General features: G+C 33.7%; 1 protein-coding gene across 7 annotated transcripts in view; it reads right to left on the reverse strand.

Moving 5' to 3' along the window:
• Positions 1 to 20,807, reverse strand: part of OXR1 (oxidation resistance 1) — a 494,380-nt gene that overhangs the window by 65,029 nt on the left and 408,544 nt on the right. For all 7 annotated transcript variants that reach the window (XR_008996220.1, XM_036876243.2, XM_036876246.2 and 4 more), the window contains 3 exons: positions 7,202 to 7,284; positions 2,704 to 2,811; positions 1,674 to 1,787 (listed from right to left, as the gene is read on the reverse strand). Coding sequence is in view for 6 of the 7 variants with exons in the window: in XM_036876243.2 (XP_036732138.2) it covers positions 1,674 to 1,787; positions 2,704 to 2,811; positions 7,202 to 7,284 (305 nt within the window). In the remaining variant the exon portion in view is untranslated. The remainder of the gene's footprint in view (positions 1 to 1,673; positions 1,788 to 2,703; positions 2,812 to 7,201; positions 7,285 to 20,807) is intronic.

Genomic DNA, 20,807 nt, shown 5'->3' on the forward strand with positions numbered 1-20,807 from the left:
TGCTAACAATTGCCCATAATCAGATAGCAGGTGATTACTATCATTCAGGTAAAGGGAATTTCAAAAACTCTAACTCTTTCCTGAATCCATCTCGGAGAAAGAATTTATTCATATTGCTAGTTATATTAGAGGATGCTTCTTGGGCTTTGACAGCAGCTGAGTCACTACAGATTAAAAGGTCATTCGTATGACTTTATTATTCTCTCCTTCTCTTTCACTAACATAGCAAATGCGAAGGAGAGCATTTTCACACAGGAGGAAGCCTGGCTTCCTTGCTCCCTTGAGCTTCAGCACTCTTTTCTCTTTGACCCTTTGCCTTTCAATAGAGCCAGGTGGTAGGCAGATTCAGGTTAAAGCTGAAGGACAGAGAAAGGCCCCACATATTTCTAGTCAGGCAAGGTACTACAGTCTAGCTTTTCACAATTCTGTTTTAGGGTTTGAAACACAAGCTAAATTACCCTAAGGCTACATAGCTCTTCTCTATCACTGCCTCTTATCAGTGCATCTCCTCCTAAGTCCCAGGAAAATGACATGGTCATGTTCAAAAAGGTGTTCTTGCATCATTTGGTCCAATAATACCTATCATTAGAACCTGACTTCTATTCTCATCAATGATGACGATAAATGTAATATATTCCTTTCACATGACTGAATTCTAAAATATAGTGTTATATTTATACAAATAAAATAACCAACAAATAAACATTTGAAGAAGACCCCACTTCTCTCTTTCACACATACACACATACAAACACACAGAAAAAAGTCCCTAGGTAAGGAGAAAACCTGTTACCAATAATTTCATGTACATTACTCCATGAAAGAAGTAGAACTAGCCTAATAATAGAACTTAGAAACTAATAATGCCTAAAATTGTAGACATATTAACATTAATCATTTGTCTTTTGTTGCCAGTGTGCCATTTAGTACTCTAAATTTTGAGTGCAAACTTTCTAGTTTGCACTCAAAAGAAAAGGATGCCTCCTAAAGTCAGCAGAAGAATCCCCCACAGGAGTCCAGCCTTTTAATGGAGGAATAGCCTTTTACATGCAACAATAATCATTAGGTCATTATGAAAATGGAAATTATGATTAGTGTCAATTTACATAGAAAGGCATAAAAAATGTAATTCCTTTCAGAGAGACTGTCATAAAAATTTCTTAATAAATTTTGATTCCTTAAAATTCATTTGTAAAATGGAACTTATATAGAACATTCCTTAAAAATGCTAGATAAATTAATTCACTATTAATCACTCAGAATCAATATTTGGAAGAATGGCTAAGAAGACAATTCTTTTTAAAAAGGCAGTGTGTCAAAACGAACTCAAGAGTTCTATGTATTAAATAAATATTCACAGAAACTGAAATAAAAACCAAATTGGACACGGACTTACCATGATACTCCTATGTGGTTAAATTATTTTACAGTATTTATAAGAGAGAGTTGATGAGTATCTCTGGACCAGTACAACCAACAGTAAGTCAATTTAAGCTATCTGGTTTAATATGAATGTTTCACTTTAAAACTGGGCTTTACAAATTTAAGTAACAAAATAGAGGGGTAAAATATTGTTCTAGCCATAATCAAAGTAGTATTGAAAAAATCATGATGATATATATGTATCCAGTGAGATTTCTTCATAGCTATCTTTGAAAAGTAGGGACACTTACAGTGGTCTTGTCAATTTCAGCTTCAGACGATGTTGGTGACAGAGGACTTATAGGGCTTAAAGATGGAGAGCTGTCAACACTGGAGATATATTCAGGATCAGGAACATACAAAACCTGCAAGAAAACATTCACACAAAAATTCAGTCAAAGTGAAATAATAATCAGATGATGCTCTATAAGCATGTACTATTAATGATCTTCAGCAATAAATAGAAACAATAAAAATTTTTGCATTAAAAGAGTATTACCATAATTCTAACAAAGTGAAAAAAAGATTTAAATTCAGTTTAGACAAGCTTGATAATATATAATAGGGGTAGAGTGAGCAAAAAATCATGCTCATATATTACGGATGTTCCTCATAAAGGGCTATTTGGAAATAGCTAGCAAAATCTAAAATACCCACATCCTTTAACTCAGCAATTTCACTTCTGTGACTTAATAGAAATACTGCATATAAAGGAAAAGAGATGTGTACAAGAATGTTCCCTACAGCAATGTCTACAATAGCAAAAGAGTGGAAACAGTTTAAAACTCACTGTATCTAGTTAAACTATATTAACACAGCACAACACTATAATGGGAGAAAGTCTGAAATAAAGCTGTGCTTAAACAGAACACTTTCCCAAGGATCAAAGTTAAATTTAAAATTTTTAAAAAGGCTAGAATATTTCTGGAAGGGGGTACAGACTGGTATCCTGGTTGCTTTTGGATAACGAAAACTGGAAGTCTGGGATATGATAACTTACCTTTAAAAATGTTTGTATTTTTCATCAGTGTACATGTACTGCTTTGAATATTTTAAAACAACATTTGAAAAGACAATTCACAATTATTTTCAAAATATATTAAGAAAAATCCATATGGATATAAGTGACAGTTAATTTTCTCTTCAGGAGCCAGTAAGAGTGTTCAAAGCATGCATAAAAATATTCTTCTTAAATCTTCTATATTATTAACTATACTGCAATGGATACTTTCTATCTTGCTATTTAATGCTTCTAAACACCAATGTATTAAAAAAAGATACCTGTCCAGTAACAACTGCTCGGGAGAATAACTTATTTAATTGAACAAGTTCGTTGGGTGTTGTATCAAATTTCAGGGCTATACTATTCAAAGAATCCCTTGATTCAACCTGTTTAAAAGAAAAAATAAATTATTTGATCTGTTAAAACAGAAAAACTAAAATATAAGGTTTAACAACCATTAAAATGTCTCTGGACCAAGCTTACATTTGATTAATAAGTGGTATTTCCATCTCGGATATAGGATAACTTGAGAAAGTTTGTGTTTTGCTAGCAAATGGTCTATATTACAACTACATGTGATCTTGTACTTCAAGCAGTTTCAAAATACATAATACAATTTATAAAACACAAATTAGTGATTTTTATTTTACAAAATGCTTAAGAAAATTTACTATTTCTGTAGTTTCTAAAACACGTTAACTTCCAGAAACATACTAATTTTATTTTAGCAATGTATGCCTGTATTAAACTTAAAATGCTATTTCTAAGGATCTTTATGTATATATTCTGTCTTTTAAATGTATAAATTAGAAAACATATTTGAACCAAACTTGAACAATCTGTTTCTGAATCATTGGTATATTTTAGTGGTCATATTTATAGAAATCTTAAATCATGAGATTTTGCCAATTATCCTGAAAGGAAAAGTCATGTGATTAGTCAATATATTTCTTTGGAGTTCTGTATACATAAGGCATGATGAGAACACAGCAGAGATAAAATTAAGTATGACTAAGTGGTTTCAGTGCACAAGGGACTTATAATCTAGTTAGGAAGTAAAGACAAAAAAAGAATATATGAAAGATGAAGAACAATTTAAATGAAACAACACATTTAACAGAAGTTCTAAATCTGGAAAGAGCACCATGTTTGCTCCAAATTGTCCAGGGAAGACTTTATAAAAATGATTTAAAGTTAGATCTTGAAGGAGGGGTAGGAATTTGTGAAGTAGAGAGAAGGGGAAGAACATTCAAAGTGAAGAGAATAGAACCGAAAGGAGACAGAAAAGTGCAAGACACATTTGTGGAGTACTGCTTCCTCCTAAACCACCGAGAGTGCGCTCATGAACTCAGGGGTCTAGAAAGGTTAATAACTAGAGTTACATCTCAAAAAGGGGTAAGATTGAAAGGGCAGTTAGAATTAGTCTGGAGAAGACTTTGAAAGTCAGGAAAATATCGATGTGAGTATAAAAACCAATAATAAATGTCTTTTTCTTTAATGGATTTGTAAAACCAAATTTATGACAAACACATGGGCTAATAATCTAGTAATCTTCCTTTCTTCTGTGCAAACTTTCTTATCTATGCCATGAGATGATAGTTCACCCACCTTATTGAGAAAATATATGTAAAAGCTCTTTGTAAACAAAATTTATTTTGCAACTACATCCATAAGTTTACAAAGTACTTTCATATTATCACACACCTTATCTGCACAATGATCCTATTAAATGGGGTGATGAAGGTAATTAAAAAAAGAAACACCAAACACCAATAATTATAAAGCAGGGAAGTTCCATGGCCCAAGTGACATTTTAGATTGGTGGCAACAGGTTTAGGATTACTGAAAGAGAATGGATACAGAAAACTAATGTAATACTACTGCAATAGATCAGGTTTAAGGTAATAAAAATGTAAAGAAAGAGACTAAAGAACAAGATTTTCAAATAAGATTCAAGAGAAAACACTCATGGATTAAATAAGGTTCTGATGTTGACAGTAACAGCAGCAGTCAGGAGCAAATGTTAATGAGCAACTGATGCTGAATCCAAAAATTCCAAATCTGAATTAGTAACAGACTGAAGGGAAATGGAAATAAAATTGGCACTGGGCAAGGATGGAGAGACAAGTGGTAAGAGGTTTGCTGTAATTTGTTAAATATGAAATCTAAAGCAAGCATCTAGAAAGGTAGGAATAGAAAAAAGTTTGGGTCTCACTCCACATAGTTTATATATATAAAGTTCTTAAGCTCTCCAAGTAATAGAATGTAAATGGAAAAGTGAAAAGAAACCAAGGACCACTCACATTTGTAATCAAGAAGATTAGAACAGCCAACAAAGGAGATGGAAGATAGTCAAAATGACAGCAAAGAATATCAGGCCACTGAAGTATAATGACAAAGAAGTGTAGCTTAATTAGTTTCAAAAATAAACAGAGAAAGGAAGAGAGGATATAGTCAAAGAAATAATGGCTGACAATCTTACAGAATTTCTGAATGACATGGTTCCTTAGTCTGAAGAAACATAATAAGCAAGATAAATAAAAACTTATCTGAATCTAGACTTATCATAGTGGCACTGTAGAACTATAATGACAAGGAGGAAACTTCAAAAACAATCTTAAAAAAAAAGTGCTTAGAAATGAACAAAAATAAAAGGCAACAGAAGAACCTATGACAATGGATTATTATATTCAAAGTGCTGACAGAAAATGACTGTCAACCTAATCTATAGACAGCTCAACTACCAGGAAAGGGTACAATTAAGACTTTTCAGACATTGTCTGATTATACACTCAGAGATCCTTATGGAAAGACCTATTAAAGGACCTTAAGAAGAAGGAAAGTAAAATCAGAAAGAAAGAACAATGGGCAGGAAGCAAAAACAAAGAAAAGGCCAGTGGGCTTGATAATTAGAAAATCATTAGTTACCTTGGAGAGGGCTCTTTCAGTAGAAAGATATAGGAATATACAATTAATTAGAAGAAAATGATAACGTATAGCATTTTCAAGGTCTGCTTTTGATTCTACTGAAAGTGATTTTACAATTAAGAACAATATGAGTATGTGTAAATATATGTACATATGTATGCCCGATTTTAACTTTAAAGCTACCTAAAGTACAACAATTAATTTATATTGTATTTAAGTGGTCCGGAAATGCATTTAAGCTATATCACAAATATTTTAGGATAATGAAATTTTGAGAGCACATTGTGACATTAAAAGTTTTCAGAGAAATATTCCTAAATACAAGGGTCATGTTATATATTTTATATAAATGTATCTTATGAAGATTTTACAAATAAGAAAAATAGAATATAAGACAACAACATCTTATTCAATTTTAGAAATACATTTGTTTCTTTAAGGATTTGGCAAAGGGAATAAACAAAGGATTAAAAAATGAAAAAAGAAAGTCTAAACAAACACTAGAAGATATTTTATAACTTTTCTGGTCAATACTTGATTATTTTCCAAAAGGTCATTTATAACATTAAGGAGAAAAAAATGATTTCAAGTTTGAGTTAACCTTCCTCCAAAACAAATGTTTCATAACTTGTATTTAATTTTACTATAGACAACACAAGTTTTACTGAATTACACAAAAAGAATGTAAGAATGGTAAACTCATAAATTCAAAACTATCTACACTATTACAATGCTTCACAGTCACGATTACATGTATAGAGAATATCTTATGCCTTGTACTTAGAATGTTAATTTTATGCCTTAACACAAATACATCAAATTACATTACCCAATATTTTACTGTTTGAACTTATTTTCTCATTTTCTCAATCATTTAGAGAAGGAACAAGCACACCTAACTGAATTTTGTAATATGCTTAAAGAAGAGATTCTTTGATAGTAAATATAATTCTATCCCAAATTACTTGGTTCCTAGCCTTTGAAAAGTATTGAAAATCTTGAATTGTCAATTATACAGTATATGAAAATAAAATGTAACTGAAGGTTTTGGTAATTTGTGTAATTTTAAGGGTTCATGGGATATAATCAAGATTTAAACCAAGAGTGGAATCCAAATTTCATGACAAAAATGTAAACTGTTTAAAGTCGTTTTTCTTAAGATAGTTAAAACAATTAGAAAAACACAAATTTACACAAAATTAAACCCAGTTAAAATAACTGTCTTATAACATTAACATTATCTAAATAAACAATATTTACATTCAATCAAAAAAGTAGCATACCATAGATTGAAGTGGATTTTTCACTTCAGTTTTCCATGGTAATCAGAAATGTGAAAAGCTGACTGCAGGGACATTTTGAGGGTCATTTCAAGAACAAAGAAAAAAGCTCCATTTTCAGAGCTAAAGAAACTTAGCTATAAATCAGTGCAAGTAATCTAATGTGAAAGGCTATACTAGAAGTATTCTACCTGCCATTTTAATTACCATTAGCACTGAAGAGAATATAATAAAAATCACATTTCTAAAAAAGTATCCAAAAAGCCTAACCTAATAAAAATTACTGTTGCATAAGAAACTTTGATTCCCAGTAAACTATCATATAAGTTAAACTTGCTGAAATAACTATCTTTTTGTCACATTTAATAAAATTTCTCAAGAAAAAAAGTCCTAAAATACAACTAAGAACTTAAATATTATCATTACTAAAACAGTTACTGAAAATGAAGTAAAAAATTTTGAAATAAGGCAATTAACAACCCTTGTCTTATTTATAGTATAGACAAACAATGTCTTAAATAAGACTATCAAAAAGAATAATCTATCCTTTCAAAAGCAAATAACTTACAGTATACTCAACAGTCCCTTTAGGTTTCTGAAAAGACATTCGCCTCCCATCTTTCTTGTCTAAGGTCTTCTTTTGGCCAGTGTCTGGAGAAAAAAAAAAAAAGGCAAAAGTCCTATTAAGTTAATTTTCCTTTTAGAGTAATACAAGGACTGCTAAATAGAGCTCACTGGGCAGTTTATCTACTAGATTCACTAATAATACAGAGAATGGGATTCTCTGCTCAAAAATACAACCATCAAAAAAAGAAATGTACTTCCTTTTTGCTTTATGACCTGACCAGTATGAAACACTAAAATAATTGGAAGTCAATTTAAAATATAAGTAAATGTTAGCAGAAAGGAACTTATTAAAAACTAAATTATGGATCATTTCTTCCAATACATCCAACCTGATTATAATAAATTATATTTTAAAAATATATATTACTAATATAATTATTATTAACCAAACCAAGTCTGAAAAATGTAATGGTAATTCGTAAAGGAAAAAATTGGTTCTACTTCTACAGTCCTAGTTAAAGATGAAGTCTTCTCTATCAAATTACTTTAAATCATTAAATTTCCCATTTACATGACGTAAATTAAGATACATTTTCATTGTAAACACACTTTCACATATTTCATTCCAGAAATAGTGCCAACTATTGCTCATCAAGACATTTCACTTAAACATGTCATTACCAACAAGATTATAGTATGTTTCAGTTTAAAATTTACATTAGTATTAATCTTCTCATCTATACTTTATATAATGACTGCCAATGAACTGATAAACTGCTACTCCTATCTAAATAATTTAAAATGTAATATCAATCTTAAAAAACTAATAAAAAACTCAAACATGAGTATGATAGTGGACAAAGGAAAACGCTGTTTTCACTCTCAACATCTGGCAAGATTAAAATGCTAGTTTTCAAGCAAAAATTAATATTAAGCCCAAATAACCTATAAAATATCTATTTCATAGATCTCCCTCTATCCAATCTTAACGGACATTAAGCCCATACTAGAATTTATGTACCTAATTAGCTCAGCTGGATGAATGGCTCCAATGAAGCATTAACAATGCTAATAATATTAATGATCCAGTCTGAGTCCCAAAAAAATTCAGTTGGCTCTGCAATGCTTCAAAAAACTGTCTTAAACCTTCCTGATCACCCAGGTTAACCCAAGTCACTGTTATTCATCACATAGCATCTTTATGTCTCCTGCATAGCATCTGCAGTTTTAAGTTTCTATCGTCCACTAAACTATAAATTACAAAACACCGTGCTTGCTTTGTTCCACAATGTGTTCTCACTCTCGAACAAAGGGCCTGAGACAGGGCAAGCATCCAATTTGAATTAACTAATATTCTGAAGCAACACCTTAAACTGTGCAATTCATATGTCATTAATTGACCATAAAGAAATGCAGACAAAGATTTATGGTTCGTCCATTAATAGAGGAATAAATAAATAAATAAATATTCTAATTTCATATCCTAAATATTTAGTGAACTCTTAAAAACTGAGGGGAAATAAAAGATTAGAAACTCAGAAGCAAAAGATATCATCAGAAGATTCACAGGAGAATGTAAAAATGGCTCTTAATCATATAAACCTATGCTTAATATAACTCATAATTAGGGAAATGCAAATTTAAACTAGACTGAGATACCATTTCTCACCTACCATTTAGATAAAAATTCCACTGGCTATAGAAAAACATTTATGGTGGGAATGCAAAATAGTAAAATTTTTATGGAAAATAGCATTATTTTTGCGTATCAATACATTCTGATTTTTTTCTTCATTGAATAGCATACATTTCAATTTGATTTTCATATAATAAAATACTACAACTATTTCATATTTTAAATAGCAATTTATTTCTGCTATTTCACAAACAGCAGAGGGTGCCAAAAACACTTCCGTTATTTAGACTTAAAAGCAATGCAAAATTAGATTACTTTTGACTAATATATACTCTCTTCTCTGTATTTCAAATCTAGAATCTTAGATTTGGAATACAGAGAAGAGAATTCCTATTCTTCTACCTCAAAATAGTTATTACAATGTAGAAATATATACATATTTGCAATTTAACAATCAAAATAACAACTAACATTCACAAGCACCAAGTATATGCCAGGCACTGTTTTTTAAGTACTTCATATGTCATATAATTTACCTAGTCAATAAATTTATTATTATTCCCATTTTATACCTAAAGAAACTGAGGCACATTTTTGGCTATCTCAATTAGAGGAGTGTTAGTGACATCTAGTGGGTACAGGCCACGGATGCTGCTAAACATCATGTGCTAAACAATGCACATGATAGTCCTACTACAACAAGGAACAGATGTCCCCAAATGTCAGTATTGTCGTAGTTGAGAAGCCCTGTTATGTACCCAGAACCTAATATTAGGCGTGGCATACAGTAAGTGCTCAATAAATAAGACCTTCTCTGACATACAATTATCTTGACATAGTGGAAAAGCAAGGGAATAAGATTTTACTCGATCATCACCAGAAACAGAAACTTTTGTAATCTAAAGCAATAAATTCCCATCTAAACTGAATCCTACAAGTTTGATACTTATTTAATAATTCAATCCAAAATATTTTATACTTCTACTCTTTCTTTTGCTATTTAGAGAATAGTGCTTAATTTGCCAACATATGACAATTTTTAAAGTTTATCTTTTGGTTATTGATTTCTAGCTTAATTGTGCCATGGTTAAATAAAATATTCTAGAGAAGTTAAAACCTTTGAAATGTGTTGAAACTTGCTTTATGGTCATATGTAAATTTAGCATATGCTCCATATGTGCTTGAAAAGAACGTGCATTCTGTACTGTGGAATAGTGTTACATGTGTATGTGTGCACATGTGAGTATGCACACAGACATACAACACATCTACCTCCATAGCCACAAGGTCAAGTTTTCTGATTGTATTGTTCAAATCTTTTATATCCATAGTGGTTTACTTTCATATGCTTAAATTTTAAATTACTAATAGAAGCTGTTAAAATCTCTCAGTATGACTGGATTATGTGGATCCTTACGAGTCTCTCCACTTTGTTTTCTGTGTTTTGAAAACACGAAGTCCACAGAAATTAAGAATTGTTATATCTCCCTGGTAAACGTCTGCTTTGTCTAATATAATCATAACAACTTTTTCCATTAAAGACTGTTTTTTTTTTTTCTTACTTGCAGCCTTCTTTATCCTTATGCTTTAGATGTGTCTTAAAGCAGGACCTTTTTATCTATTTGTTCTATTTTCTGCTTGCCTCTTCTGTTACTCTCCTTTCTTGAGTACTACTTACTAATTTTCCTTTCATTAATTTGGAAGTCACAGATTCTTTAAAAATTATCTTATGCTATCCGAAGATTACATACAGCCTTAATTACTAACTTAACACAATCTAATATTAACTAGTACTTTTATCCTCTTCCTGGATGCAAGGATGTTAAAAACTGTGTCCCTTGCCAAGACTTGTACGTAATTGTTATTGAATACATTAATTAAACATATGTATATAAAAAAACACTATAACACATTATTTTTCTTCTAGATAATCAACTTTCATTTAATTTTGCCCTCATATTAACCATTTTTATAGCATCTTTAGGAAATTTCATAAGGGACATAATTGTAGATTGGCAGGTATTCTCCCCTGCCTTTTAGTTTCCATTTCTGTTGGGAAATCAACTGTCAATCTTATTGCTAAATCATTGTATTTGTTCTGATTGCTTTTAAGATTTTTCTTTCTTGGTGGAGTTTGTATTGATTTAGCAGGGGTTTGCAGGGATACCTGATCTGGGATTTAAAGTATTTCATCAGTTTTGAAGTTCTCAGCCTTATTTCATTAAATAAAGATTCTGCCCCATTCTTTCTCTCTTTTGGGGACTCAAATATACATACATTAAAACTTCTTACTTTATCACCAATTAAGCTTATCCTCCCCTATATTTTTTATTCTCTTGTCCCTCTGTTTACTTTGGGTATTTTCTTTTGACTCACTTTTCAACGTACTAATTCTCTCTTCTATGGTGGCTAACTTACTGTTAAATCCATACATAAAGGTCCTAATTTATAAGATTATATTTTTCAGTTCTGGAATATCCATTTTCCTCTTTTCTATGGTTTATATTTTTCTACAAAACTCTCAATTAGCTCAAAATTCTCAAGAGTTATTTTAAATATGATAACTGCAACATCCAGAGTTCCTGTAGATCTGTTTCTATTCTTGAGTATTTCTAGTATCGCATCATGTACCTAGTTATATTTTACATGCTGGGTACCAAATTTAAAAAATTGTCTGTAGACAAAATTTGACACATGGAAAGCTGTATGCCTCCAAAAAGGACTGTGCTTCTGCCAAACACCTGAGGACACTAGTGATACCAGATCTTATAAATGAAATTACAGAAATGTTACTTTGAAGCTGAGCTATTATCCTAACACTTCAGTTTTTCTACACCCTAAGTTACAGTTATGGGGTTCTAAATGAAGAGTTCACCTCTCCCCTAGTGGATCTTGTATTCTGTCTCTGTCTCTTTATATACCCATAGGCTGTCAAAAATGCCTATTAATCACTCAGTTTCTGCTTCTGGAATCAACACATCCCAGTGAAAAAGCAATCCCAAATTGGAGCTGCTTGTTCTTGGACCTCTGTTCTCACTCAAATCCTAATCTAGTCATATCAGCAAGCTTTCTGATAACCTCAATAAAATTTGTTTTGTTTTGTTTTGGGCCAGCCTTTTAAATTCTCCTCAGTATGAGAGTCTGAATTATCTAGCTGGCTATTAGCAGACTCAAAAACCCCAAAAGATCTTTAAGCAGAGAATTGACAAAGTATTATCAGAACTTTAAACTGAAGATCATTTTGGTTAACAGAATGGGAAAGGCAAACTGGAGAGAGAAGGCAAGTATGGACACCAAAGAGCAAAGTGAGATCATTTTAATAAACTAAAAGACCCCTAACGTAACAATAATTTTGGTAATAGTTAATGATAAAAAGTTGAATGATATAAAAATATTGAGCTGGAAGTCAATATTTTAAACAATAATGTGGATTTTAAACTTTAAAAGCACCTTCTAAACTAAAAAAGGCTGATTTATAGCTTTTCTAATTAACTTGTTCCCTCTATAGTGAGGTAGAATAGGAAGTCTGTATTTTCAACTTTCACTTGATATTGACTCCTTATCTACAATCACAATAAAAATAAATAAATCCCTCAATTTTTATTTGACTTTGTAAACAACCTCCTCTAGATATCAACCTATCGTTCTGCCTCTTTTCACAGTTGAACTTTGGGAAGAAGAGCCTACTTCCTTTGTCCTTACTCCATCACCTCCTACTGATTTCATAATGCACTGTAATGGCCTCTCTCTTCCCAGTTCATTAAGTATGCCTTACCAAAGAATAAACTAAATGGCAAATTTGATTGCCTTTTGGAATTTTACTTTATTTAATCTTTATGAAGCATCCAACTAATTATTTCTCAATGCTTATCTTTCCCTTTATTTGGTACCTCTCACATTCCTTTTGGCTCCCATTTAAGGCTCTCCTTTAGTGTCCCTTTCCTCCACCTGGCCAAGAATTTTTTTGGTGACCCACTTCTAAGTGAAAAGGTCCAATACATAAAGTGCTATGCAGGGCCTTGCTACTTAAAGTTGTGTTCCAAGGACCAGCAGCACTGGCATCACTTGGGAGCTTACCGTGAGGGCAGAATCTCAGGCTTCACTCCAGAACTACTAATTCACAATTGATTTGCATGCAAAATAAATTTGAGAAACAATGGTAATACAGCTTTTGAAAGGATCAAACTTGCAGACTGAATAACTGACAGAAGAAATGGGCTTCCCTATAGAACTCCTTACTCATGATTGTAACACTAGCAATTTTTGAATCTCTGTCAAACTAATATAATTATTTTATAAAGTAGTCATTTTGATAGACCATATTGCTTTTACTCAGTGTCCTCTTTTCCTCCCTAGGGAATATAAAATACACTTTACCATCCCACCAAAGTCAGACATTGGCCTTGTGACTTGCTTTGCTCAATGACACATGAGCAGAAGTGGTAAGTTTTCCCAGTAAATTGTTAAGATCCATCATTAACTTCTTAGCCCTCTTTTCTCACTATCTCAAGACCATGGCTGTTCCACATAGTGGCTGCTCCATCAACATGGATCCTACAGGAACCACATAATTCCTCAAAGAGCATTATATATACACATATGTGTACACAAATCTGGTCATTCTGTTTTTGCTCCTGGTTTATATATAGTGCTTGGAAAATAAGAGAAATCTCAGAAATTCATGCATAAAAAGCAAATCACCTTCTAAGGGGAAAAACAGCCTTGCTTAAGATTTTTTTACTTAAACATTTAACGTCACAAGCCTGAAATTATGCCAACTGTATCAAAATAAAAACTTCAGGAATGAGGACACGATAAAAGGACTAGTGGGGAATAATGAACAATAATAAGTTTTAAAGATGTAGTTGAAAAACTAATTGTAAATGTTAAAGTATGGAAAATATAAAAATAATGAGTAAATATTAATAGGTGAAGAGAGGAAATATATTCCACCTAAACTGAAGTAAGAATGTAACAGTACTACTGTCTTAGTATTTCCCAGAACCTACTTAACTTGAAACACAACTTTTAGGAAATACCTTCTCATGGCAAACAAGTATTATCTTTCAGTCACTCCTTCCTTCTAACCATCCATACCTCATTCCATATGAATTTATACACAGAATAGATCTTGAAAATAATGTCTACCCTAATAATAATGACATCTCTGGATGGCTGGATTGGAAGTGGATTTTAAACTTTAACCTTTGCAGTGTATGACTTCTTCATAGTTAGTATGCATCAGTTTTACTAAAAAAAAAGTTTTCTTTTCTTATAAAGACTAGAAGCAAATATACCAAGATTCTGTCTTCAACATTCTTTCTTAAGTATAGAAACATGCCTCCCTTTCAGTAACTTTTCTTTGTCATCTCAATTTTCCTAAAGTTTCTATCCTATCCAGAGGTTGACACGCAATTTAAACATTCATCTCTTTTCTTAACCTGAATTATAAAACAGATGAATGCCCAAAGTACTTGTGAAGGAAAAGCAAATACAAAAAAAAACCTTGCTAAACTCATCAAGATTCAGTAATTTGACTGACAGAAAAACATTAAGGAAAATAGTGATTTTTAACCCTATCTACACATTAGAATCACCTGAGAAACTTAAAACTAACTGAAGTCTTAAACTTAAGAGATTTTGATTTATGATCTAATCTTTGATAATTGTCAGATCTTAGAGACCTGATGCTAAGGGTGGGGCTTTGCCATCAGAATTTTTAAAAATCCATTCAGGGAATTCTAATGTGCAGACAGTGTTGGAACCACCAATCTAGAACAATTGCCGCTCAATGAATCTTTCTGTAATAACAGAAATACTTTATATCTGCATTGTCTAATATGGTAGCCACTAGCCTTGTTGCTTTTAATTACCTGAAGTAATGACTAGTGAAACTGAAAACTGAATTTTTAATTTAACTTAAATTAATTTAAACTAAAATAGCAACATGTGCCTAGTTATAACCATACTGAACAATACAGATAGATATGCAATTCCTTAATTCAGTTCCACACTAGTCACATTTCAAGTGCTCAATAGACACATTTGCTTAGTGGCTACCATACTGCATAACACAAATACAGAACATTTTCATCATTGTAGAAAATTCTTGAGTAGCACTGCTTTAGAAAACCTAAAATCTAGAGTCTTCACTATATGATCTAAAATCTGTATTTTATTATCTAGCATCTACCCCTCAGGTAAGATACACCATAGAAAACTGCAAATTTGGATTAAATGCTTTGGCCCTGTACAAAACTGCTTTTACTAATTTGCATTTTGTTGTTATACCACTGAACTACATTAAAGAATGGTGTTAAAAAAATAGCCTTTTCAAATTAGAAGCTGAATTTACTGTAAAGATAATTAGGATGTTTTTTTGTTACATGAGAACTTCTGTTTATTCTCACTATCAGGAATAGTTGTGCTTCTCCTGCCTGCCTGAGCAACAGGTCTATTATTATCTTAGGGGCACTGTGATTTATGTCTATCACATTTCCTTTTTCATTGATTACTACAAAACAAAGGCAAATTTTTGGCCTTTCTCTAATACATGAATCTAACCTTAGAACATGTACCATTTTTTCTGTACTAATATTATTCATTTATTCAACAAAATGCATCAAGAGTCTCTTAATGTAAGTTTACCAGTGGCCATAAAGGGAGAATTTACAGAGAAAACACTACTTGCAGTTACTTTTTTTTTTAATTAACATTCACCTTACTGAAGTACAAATATAAAAACCTAGCTTTTTACCTTACACCTTCAACTATGAAGTGCATTCTACTCAGAAGTCTAGTAAACTGTAGCACTTTCTAAGGTGTATATGACAACTGATCTCAGACTGAAAACAAACTAAATATCCTTAAATAACTATTTATAAACTTGGGTAAATAAATTCTCTCATGCACATCAATAAATTTACTATTTCCTCTTTTAAACACTTTATGTAATTTCCTCTAAAAAGTAAATCTTTAGGAGCCAAGATGGCGGCGTGAGTAGAGCAGCGGAAATCTCCTCCCAAAACCACATGTATCTATGAAAATATAACAAAGACAACTCCTCCTAGTATAAAGACCAGAGGACACAGGACAACATCCAGACCACACCCATACCTGCGAGAACCCAGCACCTCACAAAGGGGGTAAGATACAAGCCCCGGCCCGGCGGGAGGAGAGGAGGCAGAGCGGAGGGAGACGGAGCCCAGGACTCTAAACACAGAGCCCCAGCCATCCAGACCAGAGCACAGACACAGTGCATGCATGGGGTGCTGAATACTAGGGAAACAGGGCAGCAAGAACGGTGAGCAGGTACCGGAGGCCTGGCGCCGGAGGACATAAGAAAAGCGAGTGGCCATCTTTTTTGTTTTGTTTTGTTTTGTTTTGTTTTGGCGAGTACTTTTTGGAAGTCTTAAAGGGACAGGGACCCCAATACTAGGGAAACAGGGCAGCAAGACCTGTGACCAGGTGCCTGAGGCTGGCGCGGGAGAATAAAGGAAAACGAGCGGCCATTCTTTATTTTTTTATTTATTTTATTTATTTTATTTTTTATTATTTCTTTATTTATTTTTAATTTTTTTAATTTTTTATTTTTTGTGGTCGTTGTTTCGTTTTGGCAGGTGCTTTTTGGAAGTCTTAAAGGGGCAGGGCGGGACATTTAGTCCAGAGGTAGGAAATCCAGGGATCTCTGGGCACTCTAATGCCCTGGGCTGCAGGGAGCACAGAGGCCCCTTACGGAGATAAATAGCCTCCAGGCCGCTCCCCCTCCAAGTCGAATCCACCACATTGGAGCAGCAGCCCAAGCCAGGCCACGCCCACAGCAACAGCGGAGACAAACTCCATAGCAGCCGGGCAGAAAGCAGAAGCCCTTTCTGTGCCAGCTACCAAGCAAAAACCACTAGAGGTCGCTGTTCTCCTAGGAGAGGAGGGCCACAAACCAACAAGAAGGGAAGTTCTTCCAGCTGTCACTCGTTCCAGCTCTGCAAACGATTCCTAACAACATGAAAAGACAAAATTACAGGCAAACCAAGATTACAGACACACCAGAGAAGGAGACAGACCTAACCAGTCTTCCTGACAAAGAATTCAAAATAAAAATCATAAACATGCTGACAAAGACGCAGAGAAATACGCAAGAGAAATGGGATGAAGTCCAGAGGGAGATCACAGATACCAGAAAGGAGATTACAGAAATAAAACAAACTTTGGAAGGATTTATAAGCAGAATGGATAAGATGCAAGAGGCCATTGATGGAATTGAAACCAGAGAACAGGAACGCATAGAAGCTGACATAGAGAGAGATAAAAGGATTTCCAGGAATGAAACAATATTAAGAGAACTGTGTGACCAATCCAAAAGGAACAATATCGGTATTATAGAGGTACCAGAAGAAGAAGAGAGAGAAAAAGGGATGGAAAGTCTCTTGGAAGAAGTAATTGCTGAAAACTTCCCCAAACTGGGGGAGGAAATAATCAAACAGACCACAGAAATACACAGAATCCCCAACATAAAGGATCCAAGGAGGACAACACCAAGACACATAATAATTAAAATGGCAAAGCTCAAAGACAAGGAAAGAGTTTTAAAGGCAGCTAGATGAAAAAGGTCACCTAAAAAGGAAAACCCATCAGGCTAACATCAGACTTTTCAACAGAAAACCTACAGGCCAGAAGAGAATGGCATGATATATTTAATGCAATGAAACAGAAGGGCCTTGAACCAAGGATACTGTAACCAGCATGACTATCATTTAAATATGATGGCAGGATTAAACAATTCCCAGACAAGCAAAAGCTGAGGGAATTTGCTTCCCACAAACCACCTCTAGAGAACATCTTACAGAGACTGCTCTAGACTGGAGCACTCGGAGAAAGAGCACAGAACAAAACAACCAACATATGAAGAATGGAGGAGGAGGAATAAGAAGGGAGAGAAGAAAAGAATCTCCAGACAGTGTATATAACAGCTCAATAAGTGAGCTAAGTTAGGCACTAAGATACTAAAGAGGCTAACCTTGAACCTTTGGTAACCACGAATTTAAAGCCTGCAATGGCAATAAGTACATATCTTTCAATAGTCACCCTAAATGTTAATGGGCTGAATGCACCAATCAAAAGACATAGAGTAACAGAATGGATAAAAAAGCAAGACCCATCTATATGCTGCTTACAAGAAACTTACCTCAAACCCAAAGACATGTACAGACTAAAAGTCAAGGGATGGAAAAACATATTTCAGGCAAACAACAGCGAGAAGAAAGCAGGGGTTGCAGTACTAATATCAGACAAAATAGACTTCAAAACAAAGAAAGTAATAAGAGATAAAGAAGGACACTACATAATGATAAAGGGCTCAGTACAACAAGATGATATAACCATTCTAAATATATATGCAACCAACACAGGAGCACCAGCATATGTGAAACAAATACTAACAGAACTAAAGGGGGAAATAGACTGCAATGCATTCATTCTAGGAGACTTCAACACCAACACACCACTCACCACAAAGGATAGATCCACCGGGCAGAAAATAAGTAAGGACACGGAAGCACTGAACAACACAGTAGAGCAGATGGACCTAATAGACATCTATAGAACTCTACATCCAAAAGCAACAGGATATACATTCTTCTCAAGTGCACATGGAACATTCTCCAGAAAAGACCACATACTAGCCCAAAAAAGAGCCTCAGCAAAATCCAAAATATTGAAATCCTACCAAACAAATTTTCAGACCACAAAGGCATAAAACTAGAAATAAACTGTACAAAGAAAGCAATGAAGCTCACAAACACATGGGGGCTTCACAACACGCTCCTAAATAATCAATGGGTCAATGACCAAATCAAAATGGAGATCCAGCAATATATGGAAACAAATACAACAACAACACTAAGCCCCAACTTCTGTGGGACACAGCAAAAGCAGTCTTAAGAGGAAAGTACATAGCAATCCAAGCATATTTAAAAAAGGAAGAACAATCCCAAATGAATGGTCTAATGTCACAATTATCGAAATTGGAAAAATAAGAACAAATGAGGCCTAAAGTCACCAGAAGGAGAGACATAATAAAGATCAGAGAAGAAATAAATAAAATTGAGAAGAATAAAACAATAGCAAAAATCAATGAAACCAAGAGCTGGTTCTTCGAGAAAATAAACAAAATAGATAAGCCTCTAGCCAGACTTATTAAGAAGAAAAGAGACACAACACAAATCAACAGTATCAGAAACGAGAAAGGAAAAATCACGACGGACCCCACAGAAATACAAAGAATTATTAGAGAATACTATGAAAACCTATATGCTAACAAGCTAGGAAACCTAGGAGAAATGGACAACTTCCTAGAAAAATACAACCTTCCAAGATTGACCCAGAAAGAAACAGAAAATGTAAACAGACCAATTAACAGCAACGAAATTGAAGCGGTAATCAAAAAACTACCAAAGAACAAAACCCGCGGGCCAGATGGATTTACCTCGGAATTTTATCAGACATACAGGGAAGACATAATACCCATTCTCCTTAGAGTTTTCCAAAAAATAGAGGAGGAGGGGATACTCCCAAACTCATTCTATGAAGCTAACATCACCCTAATACCAAAACCAGGCAAAGACCCCACCAAAAAAGAAAACTACAGACCAATATCCCTGATGAACGTAGATGCAAAAATACTCAACAAAATGTTAGCAAACCGAATTCAAAAATACATCAAAAGGATAATACACCATGACCAAGTGGGATTCATCCCAGGGATGCAAGGATGGTACAACATTCGAAAGTCCATTAATATCATCCACCACATGAACAAAAAGAAAGACAAAAACCACATGATCATCTCCATAGATGCTGAAAAAGCATTTGACAAAGTTCAACATACATTCACGATAAAAACTCTCAGCAAAATGTTAATAGAGGGCAAGTACCTCAACATAATAAAGGCCATCTATGATAAAACCACAGCCAACATTACATTGAACAGCGAGAAGCTGAAAGCATTTCCTCTGAGATCGGGAACTAGACAGGGATGCCCACTCTCTCCACCGTTATTTAATATAGTACTGGAGGTCCTAGCCACGGCAATCAGACAAAACAAAGAAATACAAGGAATCCAGATTGGCAAAGAAGAAGTTAAACTGTCACTATTTGCAGATGACATGACACTGTACATAAAAAACCCTAAAGACTCCACCCCAAAACTACTAGAACTGATATCGGAATACAGCAAAGTTGCAGGATACAAAATCAACACACAGAAATCTGTGGCTTTCCTACACACTAAAAATGAACCAACAGAAAAAGAAATCAGGAAAACAACTCCATTCACAATTGCATCAAAAAAAATAAAATACCTAGGAATAAACCTAACCAAGGAAGTGAAAGACTTATACTCTGAAAACTACAAGTCACTCTTAAGAGAAATTTAAGGGGACACTAACAGATGGAAACTCATCCCATGCTTGTGGCTAGGAAGAATTAATATCGTCAAAATGGCCATCCTGTCCAAAGCAATATACAGATTTGATGCAATCCCTATGAAACTACCATCAACATTCTTCAATGACCTGGAAATAATTCAAAAATTCATATGGAAACACCAAAGACCCCGAATAGCCAAAGCAATCCTGAGAAAGAAGAATAAAGTAGGGGGGAATCTCACTCCCCAACTTCAAGCTCTACTATAAAGCCATAGTAATCAAGACAATTTGGTACTGGCACAAGAACAGAACAACAGACCAATGGAACAGACTAGACAATCCAGACATTAACCCAGACATATATGGTCAATTAATATTTGATAAAGGAGCCATGGACATATAATGGCGAAATGACAGTCTCTTCAACAGATGGTGCTGGCAAAACTGGACAGCTACATGTAGGAGAATGAAACTGGACCATTGTCTAACCCCATATACAAAAGTAAACTCAAAATGGATCAAAGACCTGAATGTAAGTCACGAAACCATTA

The sequence above is a fragment of the Manis pentadactyla genome, chromosome 3, assembly GCF_030020395.1.
Source record: "Manis pentadactyla isolate mManPen7 chromosome 3, mManPen7.hap1, whole genome shotgun sequence".
In the NCBI taxonomy this organism is placed as follows: Eukaryota; Metazoa; Chordata; class Mammalia; order Pholidota; family Manidae; genus Manis; species Manis pentadactyla.